Source organism: Protomyctophum bolini (assembly GCF_963924005.1).
Source record: "Protomyctophum bolini genome assembly, chromosome: 12".
Lineage (NCBI taxonomy): Eukaryota > Metazoa > Chordata > Actinopteri > Myctophiformes > Myctophidae > Protomyctophum > Protomyctophum bolini.
Window position 1 is genome coordinate 30,680,639 of NC_137873.1, and position 16,376 is coordinate 30,697,014.

At 40.9% G+C, this 16,376-nt stretch overlaps 1 protein-coding gene across 1 annotated transcript; it reads right to left on the reverse strand.

Moving 5' to 3' along the window:
- Positions 1-628: 628 nt before the first annotated feature.
- LOC308325912 (desmocollin 2-like protein) lies at positions 629-12,751 on the reverse strand. Its single transcript, XM_080778674.1, has 16 exons — positions 12,411-12,751; positions 12,047-12,137; positions 11,513-11,718; positions 11,322-11,414; positions 10,793-10,948; positions 9,463-9,607; positions 8,925-9,079; positions 8,205-8,339; positions 7,729-7,914; positions 6,991-7,238; positions 6,197-6,339; positions 4,558-4,779; positions 3,835-4,056; positions 3,523-3,638; positions 2,936-3,286; positions 629-2,453 (listed from the first exon to the last, which is right to left on the reverse strand). The coding sequence occupies exons 1-16, from the start codon at positions 12,447-12,449 to the stop codon at positions 2,256-2,258; spliced, it is 2,706 nt and encodes a 901-aa protein (XP_080634800.1). The 5' UTR covers positions 12,450-12,751; the 3' UTR covers positions 629-2,255.
- Between the last annotated feature and the right edge of the window lie 3,625 nt (positions 12,752-16,376).

Below are 16,376 nucleotides of genomic sequence, written 5' to 3' on the forward strand. Positions count from 1 at the left end.
AACACTCAGGAGTTTGTGGCGCGATGCTGTTTGACCCAAATATCTAAAGCATTTTGAATTGTTCATGAACGCCAATGCCTCTTCTAAATTAGGCACATGCTCAATAATACATAATCTCCCTAAGCCCTAATAAGATCACAAAGTCATGGGGAATTAGAATTTGTTTCAAGTATTAGTTTCAATTGATTTGATACTGTATTATTTATTGATGCTTCTGCATAATGTAGATAGGCTTGTTATCTATAAATCCCCGTCCTCATCCTAAATCCACAGAGTGGATGTTCTGTGACCCAACTAGGTACTTGCCAACGTGTTTGGAATCGCAGCATATCTTCTGCACCGTCCCTAGCTGCCGATGAGCGGAGCTAAACATTAACTAATGGGCGAAGAAGTGGATGGATGATGTCATGTCATGCTATTGTACGAGTCAACAAAGTCAGTGAGAGCAGAGAGCACCACACCCACTGAGTCATTCAATATTGAATTCAAACACTGAACTACTAAAGGAATGAGAGCAGTCTCTCCTTCCACTGTGATTCCTAGTTGTTACTATGCAACAGTACAGGGTTTTGGAGGGGAAAAGGCATGGCAAAAATCTTCATATACAACTTTAAGAAAGAAATGTAACTGCATTACAAAACATATTTGTGTAATACCAAAGGAACACACATGAAGCATTATGTGCATACAGTAGTTGAGCAGCAATTGACATTAAGCTGATCATGAGCTGTGCTATAATAACAGCTATTTTAGAAGAAAGATGTTCTATATCAGGCTCAGTGGTGGAAAAAGTACTCACATTTAAAAGTATCAATACTGAAATATAGAAATATTCTATTACAAGTTAAAGCCCGGTAATCAAAATTAACTAAAAGTACAAAAGTATTGGTATCAAAATGTACTAAAATTAGAAAGTACTAGTTGTGCAGAATATCCTGTTTCACAAGTTTTCAAAAGGTATAAATTATTAAAAAGTTATTTTAAAATAGCAGATCTACAAGCTCACAGTACGTCGCATTGCGACGCATTGAGCTTGGAGACCGGCTAGTTACTTTACACCACTTTTCAGGCCTAATATATTATCTTCTGTTGAAAAATCCATTTGCAGTCAGAAAGTCATTTTTACAACCATAATTACAGCGTGTTGTGAGATAGAGAAATAGATCCCCATTACCGCCTCCTACTGTACATTGCCGCTAATGAAAACGAACCATAATGGTTTCCGGTGCATGGGTGCAGCTACAGTTGGCAAATAGTAACGGCTCTATCTGTGACTTTTTCCACTCTAGTTCCTGAGAAATGGCTTTCTGGTTGGGTCTTGAATGAATAATACATTTCTTTGTTGTCACTCATGCACGCTGAGATAAGCCCAGGCAATCTGTTTTCACTCCTCCCAATCACACCCTTTTGCTGACTTTCCGCAAATCAGCATCGGCCTGTCTCATCAACCTTAAGGTTTCCCACGAGCTCCAGCTACACCCGATTGAACAGTCAGCATAAAGTACGCATTTGCAACACTAAGGCACTTTGGTATTCCACTGTAACGTGGAGCTGTGCGATCATCTTTAAACATGTGTGATGTGTCTACTCTAAGCAAATAACTTGAAATGAATCACAGAGCAGTCAGTGCTAAATAAAACTAAGGCAAGTGCACAAGCACTTCACCACACGCAATGACACCTAATCAAATAGCTGCAGTAAGTAGAACAGTGGAATAAAATGTTCCACGCAACCAGATAAGCCAATATTTATACCGAAAGAATAAACCTTGTACGCCTTCAAAGTGACATTACAAATGCACCAACTTTTATCCTGCAAAACGAAGCACAAAGCAATTGCCAAGATACAAAATATAACAAAATTGACATACATACAGCACATAATAATCAAGTTCATAATTTCCAGTGCAAAAAGGCCTTCACCAAAAGTCCTCAAGTACTGTGTACAAGCAGTACAGTCAGTGTACTACTACTAACACTTAAGGGCTTGATAAACTTTGTTGTGCGCACGGAAAATAGCTGACCTACAAGCTCACAACGCATCGCAGCACGACGCATTGTGAGCTTGCAGATCGTCTTTATTCGGTGCACGATACCGGCACACAACTTCGTATACGACCGGCTTTACAAGACCAGTTCATATGTCTCCTTGTTGTCCAGTATCCTACCGCGTAGCAAGAGTCCACTATTCCATTCTACGCACAACGCTGTGCATCCTGTGCAATTAAAACAAACACCGCCTCGGGTTGCATTGTTTCATTTCTTAGTGCAGACCTCTGCCAGAGTTTTGAACTTTGGCCCTAGCGTGTCCAGGAAGCTGAGGTCATCGCTGTTGCCTTGGTCACTGCAGCAGCCCACAGAGCCAGCTGCGGAGCCCACCCCCTCAAAACCGTACGAGTGGAGGATGTCGTCTGCGAAGCGCCCCTCCTCCTTTGTCCCCAGATAGGCCAACTTCTAAAAGACAAAGCAGAACGGGAGAGGAAATGTGTTATTAGTCCTTGTGGATTCATCCGGGGTAGCTGACCGATGGGAGGGGAGATATTACACCATGTGATATTATGGAATTGCTTGGGATATGACCAGCGGATATTACTCGGCCAACACAGACAAACATTCCACCGACAAGTTGAGAAATAATAACTTACAGAGAGAGGAGCCCATGAGAGAGAGATGGTTCAGCCAATAAGAGATTACATTACACATGAGACTTGCCTTTGGTTTTTCAGATAGCAACGTTATTAAACCTCACAGAGTGAAAGGTTTGCTCATCGAGTTTACAACAATCTTGCTCCTGCTCTCATACAATACGGTGACTGCAGAAGCCACCTCACCCAGGTTTATTAATTTCCACATTGGTCATTCCAGTACCTTTTGTATGCTGGGTGAACTCAAAATATCAAAGAAATATATATAATAATAATTTAAAACAACATTACCTGCTGTATGAAGAGGCCATTTGTTTGCCAAGTGTGATGATCATAAGCGTTATCAACGATGTGGTCAAACTGTCCCTTGCTGAAAGTCACATTGCTGTTCCCAAACTGACTGCTCCAGTGCTGTCCAGTACCAAACTGTCCAGTAGCAAACTGTCCAGTACCAAACTGTTCCATGCCCTGCTGAATATAGACTTCGTTCCCCCTGTCCGTCATCGGAGGCCCATTGATTTGATTGTCCTTAACGCTGAGGCCACCAACATTGCTGGAACTCTTGTTCCCCACCCACTGTGCGTCATGCAAGTAACCCTTCACTTGTCCTTCAACCACAGAGGGCACGATGAGCTTTGAATCCTAAAGAGACACACAGATAAATAATCACATCAAATGCCCAAATTCAGACAACCTAAAAAGACTGTAAATAGGGACGCTGTGGTTAACCAAGCAAAAAAGTGACGACACTGCAACACATCTGATGAATTCGTTATTGCATCTATACACTTCATACATTACTTCATGTATGTACGCCTACTGTATACAGTACCACCACAACCCGTCTGATGCATTCATTATTGCATGTATACACCTACCACTGCATCCCCGGGGGCCTCTGTGTTGGATTTCAGCAACACACCACCGCTGTCTCCCATATCCTCGAAATCCTTTGCTTGAGGCTTTGTCACGCAGAAGGATGCACAGCATATACCTGCGGAGGAAAAGTACACAGTACACCTCAGCTTCAGAATGAGCATTATGTTATGCTTTAGCTATTTTGAAAAATCGAAGAACGACTGACATAGAAACATAGCTTTTTCAGAAAACTGTCATTTTCAAACAGACATTTTTAGAATCTGATCTCAGGTCAGAATGGGTTATAGAAGTACGGTAGTCGGAGAACTCACAGAGTAGTAAAAGCAGGGCCAGAGCCAGCAGCATGGCGAGGACAGCCCACACCCCCAGTGACATGGACCTCTCTCTGTCCAAGCAGGCGCCCTTCCAACACTGGCAGATCCTCACTGTCGCCATCTGTGTCCTACCACTGCCCTGCAGATCTTTCACCATCAAAGAAACGGTGTATCTCCCCGTGGGAAGATCTTTGCTCGGCTGCAATATAGCCGCTGTGTCTGGAGAAGGAAAACGTAAGGTTTTATTCCAAAATGAGACATAACGCTGGAAAGAAAGTGACACCGGAATGCACTGTACACGATGACTGATAATGACGGCAGTGGGTCAGGGGTAGCGTGGCCGGTAGAACGGCTGGAAGGGAAGGGAATCGAACCGCAAGCAAGACTCCCCCAGAGTTAGTGTAAAAGTGTCCATGAGCAAGACTCTGAACCCCTAATTTGTTCCCTATGTTCAGGTTGGTGACTTGCATGGTTTTGTGAATCGGTGTGTGAATGGGTGAATGTAATGCACAATCATCATAATATAAATGCACCATTTACTATTTATGACAAAGACTTTAAGCCAAATATTGGTGTCTCTTAGAGAAAAGTCAACTTTGGAAAGTTGGAAACCTAAGGTCAGTCAACTCAGTTTATCATCCCGATCCCCATTTAAAAGACACGCATTTACATTGGAAGATGCGATGGGTAAGGAAAGCAGTCCCAACCTAACCAACTTACCATTCAACTTATTAACAGTCCATTTGTCATCATGCTCCCACGCCAACTCAAAGCTGAACGGGCCAGCGAAGGGAGACTGGTCTTTGTCCTCGGCCACGACTGGCACGGAGCCCAGTTCGCCCTCCTCCTCACAGACTGAAAGCTCCTTTGTGGGAAGCTCTGGCACGTGATCATTGACATCCTCCACCTGAATAATAACTGTTCCTGTACCTGTCTTAGAGCCTGAAATTACATAGACACATTTGGTATGATTAGTCATCTATGCGAGTCAGAACTGGTAGAGCAAGTGCTTCCCGCAAACGGTAAGCCATGACAGAAGTCCAGGTGTGCACTCAAGAGTCATTTCCCAAAACGGACTCTAAACAATATGTTACCACTTTAACCCATTTAGGCCTGACGTCGAAATAAAAGAAAACGCATTTTTAAGATTTAAAAAAAATAGCAGACCTACGGGTGGCGTGCTATGAGCTTGTAGATCTGCTATTTTTCATAGCTAAAGTATAACATAATGCTTAGTTAAAACACCAAAAGGGCTTCCTGCCCGAAATGTGTTAACATCCCTATATTGGGCATGTCATTGTACCATTGTAACATTTTTAATCTAATTTATTTTATTTATCTATTTTCCCATGAATTAAAATAATAATAATGAAAATAACCGATCTACAAGCTTCACAATGCATTGCATTGCTTTGTGGGCTTATACATAGATAGTAGATAGTATTATTTTCGCTAGTGGATGTGTGCCTTGAGAAAACCACTGATGATCCCACTGAGGCCATAACAACGGATAGCTGCTTGCGTGACTGACAGATATTATGACAGCACTTCGACATTCGCTGTCTCAACAGAATGCACCAGACCAAATCTAGGATAGGAGCCAGACAACACACCAAAACATTTATGAGTAACCAGACATGTTGCTCTATAAAGGTGAGGAAACACACCCCATGCTCTCTCCGTCATGAAACAGTGAGAGTTGAAAGACAAGGGTGGAGCTGGGCTTGGCAGCTGAGTCAAAATCCCCCAAAAAGAGAGTAGGTTTAGTTAGACACTCTCATTGTAGCAATTTAATTGCAATTGCAATTTAATTGCCCTAGCCTAGCCCCTTAGATAGCACTTTATGTAGACTTTGATAGTATTTTAAACAGACTTATAGCTTGTTATGCAGACAGCACTAGAATTGCATTTTATGTAGGCTTAGCACTTTATAGTACACACGTATAATATATATATAGTATAGTATGTATAGTTTACATAGATACTCCACTGTTACGTTCTTAGTTTATACATGATTCATGATAACTACTTTTTATATATGTGATGTATGACATGCTTTTGTTATTGCTTAATGTAAATCGCTCTGGATTAAGAGCGTCTGCTAAATGCCTAAATTGTAAATTGTAATTCTTGGTATAATTATTTTGACATGATGCCACAAAAGGATCATGTTTGTGGTTTCTCCCCAAGCCCAACAAATTAACCGGTGTTGCCGTGCCAGAAACTTTGTGTAAACAAACAAAGGGAATTCGCTGGAGGTTATACTTCCTTGAACCTTGCCTGTTTAGTTAAAGAGTAACAGTTTGGGAAGCACTGCAGCATAATGCACTGACTACAGCAAGGGGAACAAATTACTTACTGCTGTCCACAGCCTTCACAGTGATGTTGTAAACACCATCCTGGACAAAGTGAGACTCTCTGTCAATTGTGTTTGCAACCTTCAATTGTCCTGAATTTGCATCTACATTAATCCACGACGCTGGGTCTGTCACCTTGTAATACCTAATGGAGAGGAGAGAAGAGGACAAAGAATCCATGTGTCATTAGCACATTCTTCTCGTGGGTGGTGAAAGTATGCCCCCCAGTGCTTGTGTGAAGTAAAGACAAAAGTATATATTGTTTGTCTTTCACAGAGCTACAACTCCATCTTGTGTTGAAATTATGTATCATTGCTGTTGGGCAGAAAACTTGTGCTGTTTCTCAAAATTTCATCTTTTTATGTTTTTTCCATGTATTATTTTATTATTTATTTATGTATTCATTTCTGTGTGACAGTGTACAAAAATAAGTAAAATAGCCGATCAAAAAAGCTCACAGCGTGATCTTTGTATGAGTTTCTGTGTAGAACGCTGTGAGCTTGTAGATGTATGTGCACCTCTATGCCCAAAATAGGGATGACAGGTTGAAAGTTACTGTAAGTCTGTCTGTGGGTTTTTATTAATATTTAATCATTGAAAAGTATTAAAAAGAGCTTGTGACTAAAACATTGGATGCATTAGAACACAGGTTATTGTTATCCGTTTCCTGAAAAGTAACATTTTTGGACGTACGAAGATTCCATCCAACACCATCGACATAATAATAATGTTAAAGCCTTCACCATAGAACGCGAAATGAGATGAGCAAAGTCAAGCGTGTGACAATAATGCTTACTTGATGCCCGCGCTACTCTTGGTCTCAGGATCCAGGGCTGTGTAGGTTCCTATCAGAGTGCCATTTGGGGTGTTCTCCTGGACAGTGAAGCGCACAGTGGGAGCGCTGAACTGTGGGCCCTCGTCGACATCGCCCACAGACACGTCCACGGGTATGGAGACCCACGAGGCCGTGGCACCGCTCAGTTCAGCTTCATTACGTGCCATGATCTCCAGTTTGAGGTTTTTCATCTGCTCATAGTCCAAGGGCTGAGGAAACACATAGGGAGTGTTGAAAATACAAACCATTATGTCACTGTGTAAGAAGAATGAAGTCTGTATTTGAGGTAAGTTCAGTGTCATCCAGTGGCCCAATTTCTTTCATTAACCCATTTAGGCCTGACGTCGAAATTAAAAAAATGTATTTTTTTCTGAAAAACCTCATGTTTCTGTATCAGTGGTGCTCAATATTTCATGTCAAGGACCCCAAATATTATATGTAATATGCCGGCAACCCCCATCTGAAAATATGTTGTTCCAGGGACACCTCCAGAAGCAATGATTTTAGTTGAAAAAATTGCTCTGAAAGAATATATATTCAAAGATTTGCACAACATTTTCACTACTTTTCAAAAATAGCAGACCTAAAAGCTCCTGCTATTTTTCAATAGCTAACATAATGCTTTAAAACACCAAAAGGGGTTCCCGCCCAGAATGGGTTAAAAACAAACAAATAGGAGTAATTAAATTGTTAGCTCACCTTTGTTGTGTAAAGAAGCCCTTCATTAGTTTCGGGGTCTCTTTCAATTCTGAAAATTCCATTTTCGTTTCCCTTAGTGATCACAAACTGAGAGTTCCAGTTGGGCGTGTTTATTAAATCCTTGTCTTCAACCGGAATCCGAAGGATTAGACCTGGATTTTGGTTCTCCTTAATATTCACACCATACTGGTAGAGAGACAAAGAAAATGTTGATAGAATGTGTTATTTATGTAAATGTAATGTCTAATATAAATCAGACATTACTTAGTTGTGTACAGGAATAAAGTTCAGATCTACACACTCTCAGCACATAGCACTGTGACGCGCTGTGAACATGTAGATCTGCTATTTGCAGACACCAATATGAATCACCAGAACGAAACCAGAACGTTTGTCATGTCAGGAAGGAATGTCACAATGTGTTCTTTCACAGCGGTTTCGACTCATCTATTCAAAAACAACAAATGAACACTTACAGATGTCTTTGTGAACGTGGGAGGATTGTCGTTGATGTCGCCCAGTGTGATGGTGGCTGTGGCCGTGTTGGACAGACCTCGCGGGTCCCCATTCATGTCTTTGATCTCAACTGTGGCAAAATGAGTGTCTTGCACCTGAAGCAAAATCAAATTAATTATAACATTTCGCACAGCTAAGTGCATTATAACAATGAGAAGTACACTATCTTAAAACTTAGGCCGATTCTACAAATGTCATCTAACTAACATTTATGTTGCTATATCAGTGGTATATGGTGTATATATACAGTAAACAGGTAGCTTTTCGTGCACATCCAGGTGCTGGTAGGCAAGGTATGAAGTGCCTTAAGGTATGAAGTCCCTTAAAGAGGAAGGGACCGCACACTCTAGAGATGCTCGGAGCGTCTCTGGAGTGTGCGGTCCCTTCCTCTTTTAAGGGAAGTTGTCTGCATATGTATACTATACAGTATATAGATGTGCAAGCTCATACTGTAGCAATGCATGGCCCGAAGTGATGCACTATAAGCTTATATATCTGCTATTTTTGAATAGCCAAAGTATAAAATCTAAAATGACACAGATGCTTTCCTGGGTTTTAATGGGATATGGCCTCAAACATTGTTGTTGGATGCCGTCGCTCGCCAAAAACAACAACTTAAGTCACGTGTTGTCATATATTACTGAGGAAACCACATAAGCAGTCAACATAGGCCCCCTCACCTCTCTGTCCAGTCGGTTGCTTAATGTGCTGATGACACCTGTCACTGGGTTGATGGCGAACAGGTCTCGTCCGGACAGGATGGAATACCTGATCTTAACATTGATTGTTTTTTCCTCATCTCTGTCTGCAGCAATCACCGTCCCCACCTGTGTGCCTGTATAAAAGGTTTTTGGGTTACCCTGTAATCCATATTGATAGCCTTGTGGCAAACATCGTGTACCAAAAGTGTTTGCCAAAGTGTTTAGCACATGTGTTTATTTTTATTTTTATGAAATACTTCTGAAAAAATGTGGGAATCGTTTTTAATTGATGAAATTGATGTTGTGACTTTTTAGTTTATTTATTTATTTTTTGTCTTTTGAAATATATAGATATTTTTTTAACATAGGAAACAAAAACAGGGACATTTACTTAAAATAGAAATTGGTCCACGACCCAAACATGGGTCCTGTCTGAGTGACCGACCCACTGTTTGGGAAGCACTGCTGTATACAGTATATACAGGCATTATACAGTTACAGTAGGAGTGTTTCTCACCTGCTTTGCTCTGCTCCAGCACAGTGAACTGGAGTGGGCCTGTGAACGTTGGATTGTTGTCGTTCTTATCAAATACAACCACAGTTATCTTCAGAGGCTCGTCTCGCTCTTGGTGGGTCTCTCTGTCATAAACGTGAGCTGTAAACTGCAAAAGAAAAGACTAGCTTTAGCTGGTAGCGTGTGTGTGTGTGTGTGTGTGTGTGTGTGTGTGTGTGTGTGTGTGTGTGTGCGTGCATGCGGGTGTGTTATCATGACATTTAGATGATTTAGATGATGATTTAGATGATGAGTGGTTTCCAACCAGTGGTCCAGGGACCACCAGTGGTCCTTGAGGCGGTTCCAGGTGGTCACCAGCTGAATGATGGAGAGTTGGTAACCAAATGGATCCTTATAATGTAGATCTTTAACTCTTGAGAGCGTCAAATGAAACCAAATTGACCCGTACAGGTCTATTTGGTTTCATTTTACGCTCTCAAGAGTTCAATTATTGTTAAACATCTGTATTGCTTCATTTACAAGAAGTTTACACAATTATAATATGTAGAATCTTTTTTATTTTGATCAACGTTTGCCAACAGCATGGAATTGTGCACAAAATGTTATCCAACGGCAACAAAATATTCTTTAGTTTTGGGTCCGAGAGGCTAAATCTCAAAAAATCAAATGGTAAATTAAATGGTGGTCCATGCATGGCTTAAATGCTGAATGAATAATGGGCCTTGATGTGAAAAGTGTTGAAAACCACTGGTCTACACACACATTGTACCTTTCAGTGTAATGATCAATACTGTACCACCTTTAGACCCGTGATCAGTCTTACCGGTATATCAGTACGGTGGTCTTCAACACTAAGTACATTTACCCAACGTCTGTACTTCAATTTTCAATAATTTTACTACATCTCAGAGGCAAACATTGTGCTTTTACTCCACTAGAATCATTTGAAAACTTTAGTTACTTTGTAGAGTTTGAATATTATTACAATTATACACTTCAGCCCTATCTATATACAGTGCATTTCGCCCATTTGAAAATAGCCAATCTACAATCTACAAGCGACGTATTGTGACCTTTTAGATTGGCTAATTTCAAAAGACTTTTACATTTGAAAACTTGTGAAATGCGACATCCTGCATGACGAGTACTTTTTACTTCTGGTACTTTAAGTACATTCTGGTACCAATACTCTTTGTTACTTTTAGTAATTTTTTGTCTGGACTTTTACTTGTAAGGGAGTATTTTATACATTGCAGTATTGATGCTTTTACATAAGTACAAAGATTTAATACTTTTTCCACCACTGGTGGTCTTCTACGTAGTATGTACTTACCACATACATGGCGTATTCCTCGCGGTCGACCGCACTGTGCACGGACAGCATCCCGGTGTCTCTCTCCACACTGAACAGACCCACCGGGTGCTCAGTAACACCAGGTCCACTGATCGTGTAGTACACATTGTAATTCTGCTCAGCGGTTGATCCTATCTGTAGCAGGAAATACAAGGAAGGGCTTAACAATAACATTCTTTGGGTTTGGGACACCATTCATCCGGGTTTAGAGACTAAGCGATACTACTAGCAATAGGAAAATGTGTTAATTCCCAGACAAGTTGTAACTGATTTAATAGTTGTAGAGTCGATTGAGGAGCTCAAAGTAGCTATAGGCCTACTGTGCATAGAAACCAAAGAATCAATTGGGCGTGTCTGGGTGTGTGTGTGTCCATAATTATGAGAGATATAAACTAAGTAAACAACATAGTAGTAGACGGCATATAAGTCTTCATTCACATTTCTAAAGCATGAATATTTGACATACATGTGATGTAATACTTGACATATTTATCGTGTATTAGCTTACCCTGTCTATTTGCTTTGGAAATGGCGCGACACCGTTCTCGTATATTTCAAAAGGTGGAACACCCCAACGTCGTTTGGACCTCTTCAGAAAGGCCTGCTCTGGCACATATTATAAACATATTATTAGAGTATTAACATGGAATAGGATTTTTGTCTTGCAATGCCTACAATACAATGATTTGAATCTCTCACCTCTCTTTTCAGAATTCTTCTGGGAACGACTCGAACAAGCTGAATGACCATTTCACATTTGTTCCCACTGGGGTCCTGAGCCCAGACTGAAAAGGCTTGTTCCTTATTTGGCACTGTGGTTGTTGTCACTACAGTGCCATTACTCGCCAACATAAAGGCAGGGTCACTGGATGAGAAGTTCACACAGTGGTGGTCATGAAGAGCAACTAAAGAGGAGACAAATGGAATTAGAAATAGAATGCTCCAATGTTATGTGCTTCACACGTCATCTTATTTCTATCATTGTGTCTACCTCATTGGGTATTTGCTATATTATTAATGTGCAGACAGTTTATATTGTGCTGGTGATCTAATGTAAAATAAATAAGTAGGCAGCCTTACTACCATTTATTGATTAATAATAAGCCTACTGTAGGCTTATTATTAATATTAGTATAGGAGCATTGAATGGATACCAGGTAGGCAGTACTCATAATTGCATATTAAGCAGCTTCAAAACAGTGAGTGGTATAAATTAAACATTTTAGCCCTTACCTTTTGAAATAACAAAATGTGCTGGTAGTATTGACTGGGGCAGTGATACTCGTATGGAGTTGGAGAGAAAGCAAGACTCCGCACGAGACATCTATAGAAAAGAAAACGAACGAATGAACTACATTTGTACTGCAGGCAGGTTAACGCTCCATAGCAGGTGGGCCACGCCATGATGCCATCTGCCCCAGTGCCCCAAGCAGCAGAGTAGCAGACCATACCGAAGTAAAAGTAAGACCGTGAAAGTGAAACTATTTACAACTTTAAGTAGCTCAACTTAACAACGTAGGCCGATACGCTCATATATTAATTGCTTACAGTTCTTTGGAAACGGTAAAAATTACAAAGTGCCAGTAGGATTACTTACCAATAACATGCAAATGTTGAAAATGAAATATCCCCTCATTTTGGTAAACGGTGTGTATAGCTCGAGTCTGCCTATTCCGTCCGTACGGCAGTGAAGGCTACAGTAAGATGTGAGCTTTGTGAGAATAAATCACTGTCTGTCTGATATGGTTTAGTTTAGAGTCGTACAAGAGTAATGTAATCGATCGCCTCGTAGCTATACTTTCACCGGGCTGTATGACTCCAGCCGGGCAGGCAGTTCAGTCCAGGCTATTAGTCAAGTCAGAGACCTTAAAATCCGTGACGCACTTTGTTGTCTGCACACCCCACCGACACACCTTGACTGCTCCACCCTGCACACTGGTTCATTACTGTAACAACTCGACTCACGTCTCACTCACTCAACACGCACGGACCCACACGCACACACACAGCCTATATACAGTATCGACGCGAACGTCTTTGTTTCCTGACTTTCCTCCTTTACATATCCATCCATTGATTGTACGAATACTAAGATTGAGGCAAAACTCTGGGGCTACCAGCAGGGGGACACATTTCACCAAGACAGCCACATAATTATGAAGGGTTCACTATTTACTATACTATTTACTATATACTGTTTCATTTCATTTCATTTCATTTTATTTTATTTTATCACAGAGGTCTATGTGATTTAAATATTAAAAACATTATGTGAAAATTGTCGTGCAAATATTTGGTATCCAACAAAAATATATATTTGGCTTGGTGATTCTCTGCCAATGCCATATTCCACATCACTCAGTGACATGACACATATAGGCTAGTGCAATATTCTGTAAAATGGGGCCTAAATGTGTGAGTAGCCTATATGTGTTTGTTTGTTTGTTTGTTTGTTTGTTACTTTGTTAAATTGTTTGTCTGTCTCTCCTGAAAACCCATGCCAAGTTAAGGTTTTGTGAAACCATTCCCCAGTATAGCCTCCATGTCAGAGAGGATGATTTCTGTCTGCCCCTCCTTTACTGAGCCTTCATTCCGCAGAAGCACGGTGGTAAGCAACAGAAATGGACTCCTCAATAACGCCACAGGAATGTGAGCTCATGGTGGGGGAGGCTCAGTTTACACAGCAGAGCTCACATTATCTCCATAAACTTTTGATAAGACTGGAGTGTTCCTGCTCTGCTACAATGAGCCTGTGTCCTATAAGGTCCTTTGGACAGAGAGAAGAGGAGACCCTCATTTAAACGCACTGACAATGGCAAGAAGAATCCCACAGAACTGAGAGAGGAATGGAGGAAAACCCAAAATTGTCTGCTGTGGGCCATGGGTGTGGACATAATGAAAGGGCTTGAGGGGGAATCTAACACTATAATGCAAAACAGACAGTGAAAAAATGGCCCAGTGGTCTCAAGCTGAAGACGAAGTAAAATACATTTTAGTCAAGTACCGTAGTCTTGAACCATACAATATGCAGTTTTGCACGAGCTCTAATCTGCCCAGTTTAGATCATACATTTCTGATGACACTCCCCTACGCTCTACCACATTTGTCACAGAGTGACTGTAAAATGCTTTAATCACTTATAGGTGTGTCTTTAAACAGATAATCAGCAGAATTACACGAATTACAACCTAAGATAATAATCTAATCATTTCCTTTGTCACATACAATTCAGAGGAAGGTTGTGATGGGATCAGGGCCAATTCTAGAAAGAGAGAGAGTCATGTGTGGGGGCATAATTCATTCATCGTTGAATTATTCCCCCACACATGACTCTCTCTCTTTCTGATCCCAGCACAACCTTCCTCTGAATTGTATGTGACAAAGGAAATGATTATTATCTTAGGTTGCATAAACTTCTTACCAATCCACATAAGCCGCTCTCTTTGCACACCGTCCTCTAATTTGTGTGAACATCAGGAAGTATATATTGGGTGGGGCACTGCACTGTTGTCACGTTGTGTGGGATACTGCCAAAGTGATAAAAGTTGCATATGCTCTGAAAATGATTTGTCTGTTCCATGACCTGACTATAACTTTAGAGAGTTTGACACAGTAAATGAGATGCATATGATGCATCACAATAGCCTAGGCTTACTTTGCAGCATTTATCCAGAACTGTTGTGCTGTTGTGTTGCATCTCTTTTCTCAGCCGTAGACTTGAGACAAGTCAGACTTGAAAGAAATAATACGGTAATTAAAAAAACAAGACTTGACTTGGACGTGTCTGCTGTGAGACTTAACGTAGTCAAAGACAAGACAAATTCACTGCTAGCCTACGGTTTTGTGCACAGTTCTCCCTTTCTGTTGCTTTTGTTTGGAGTAACCATAGTAACTCAAGGCTGGCAACATTGGACTGTGAGAATCCAGGAGAGGGGTGTTTTGGTGGGGGTGCGGGGGACGTTCTCCCCAAGCGCGGTGGTGGGGGGTCCTCCCCCAGAAACCTTTTAGCTAGATGTAATCGTTGTTCTGGTGAATTTGGGGAGTTTGGTACTTTTATCAGGCTTGCTTTACAGCATTGGAAAATGTTGGGTACAGTTTCAGCCATTAAAACGCAAAATGTAGGCCTACAGAGATTGATTTGATGACTGAAGCCATTTGTAAGACCCATCTTTAATAATAACCATTCATTATTTATGTGAACATCTCTGTATGATTGCATGCACTGCCCAGACTCCCCAAGCGGGGGTTCTCCCACCAGAACAATTTTAACATGTAAGTGTGTGTGTGTGTGTGTGTGTGTGTGTGTGTGTGTGTGTGTGTGTGTGTGTGTGTGTGTGTGTGTGTGTGTGTGTGTGTGTGTGTGTGTGTGTGTGTGTGTGTGTGTGTGCGTGCGTGCGTGCGTGCGTGCGTGCGTGCGTGCGTGCGTGCGTGCGCGTGCCTCAGTATGTTTTCATCTTACAGTGCAAATAAGTCAAGCCAAAAGTCCTCTAAACAAAAGCAACATAAATAACTGTGCACTTAATCACTACTGAAATGCTTTAATGCAAAAAATCATAATAAACAGATGCTTAAAAAAAAAAGAAGTGTGCACAAAACATGCAACGTTGCAAAAGTAGTCTAGTTGTAACAGTGGTACATTTAAAGTTGCATTGTTCTTTGAACAGTTAAGTCTAACATCTCACTTAAGTCGAAACTTGAGTCTTGCTGAATGCCGAGTCTCAAGTCTAGCTGAGAAAATAGGTGCATCAATCATTCACAACTGAAATATACAAAGGTTTGTGTTGTGCATAAATGTTGCAAAGTAGGAATTGAATTGTGAGTAGGCCTAGGATATTGTGATGCAATATCATATGCATAGTACTATGCATCTCATTTACTGTGTCACAATGTCAATCACTGAGGTCATGGAACAGACACATGGATGGATGGATGGATGGATGGATGGATGGATGGATGGATGGATGGATGGATGGACGGACGGACAGACAGACAGACATACTGTGTACTCAGCACAAACATACAGTCTTTATAGAAGTCAAATTCACACAGCACCTTTCTCCTTTCTTTATTTTGTATTATCCTTATCCTTCCCTCATTATACTTTATGTCATGTTCATTTTGCTGCAATAATGCTGAAGAACCAAAACCAAAGGATCTTACTCTTGTCATCTTATTATTATGTTACATTTCTTTTGGATCTTGAATCTTGTTACAGTTACAGTATTGTATGTTTCCTGGTATTTGCTTTCTCTGGAGAGAAAGTATGCCCTAGAGACAGGCGTGGCCAAGGGGTCACTCTGCAGGCTGCCTGAACTACTGACACACCCAATACTGCATGTTAGTTACTGTAACCTCTGACCTACTCTGTACCACATTTCAATGTGATAAAATATACATTGATGATTAAAGATCAATAGCATAATGTGTGTTATTTTTAGGTTTTTATTAGTTTTTTTTAATAGAACTCCATTTCACGGTGTTTACCGTACACTCCCCTCTGTTATCTGCTGAACTAGCCCTAGTTAATGATTGGTGAATGAATGCGCAGTTAGGCCAGTGGATG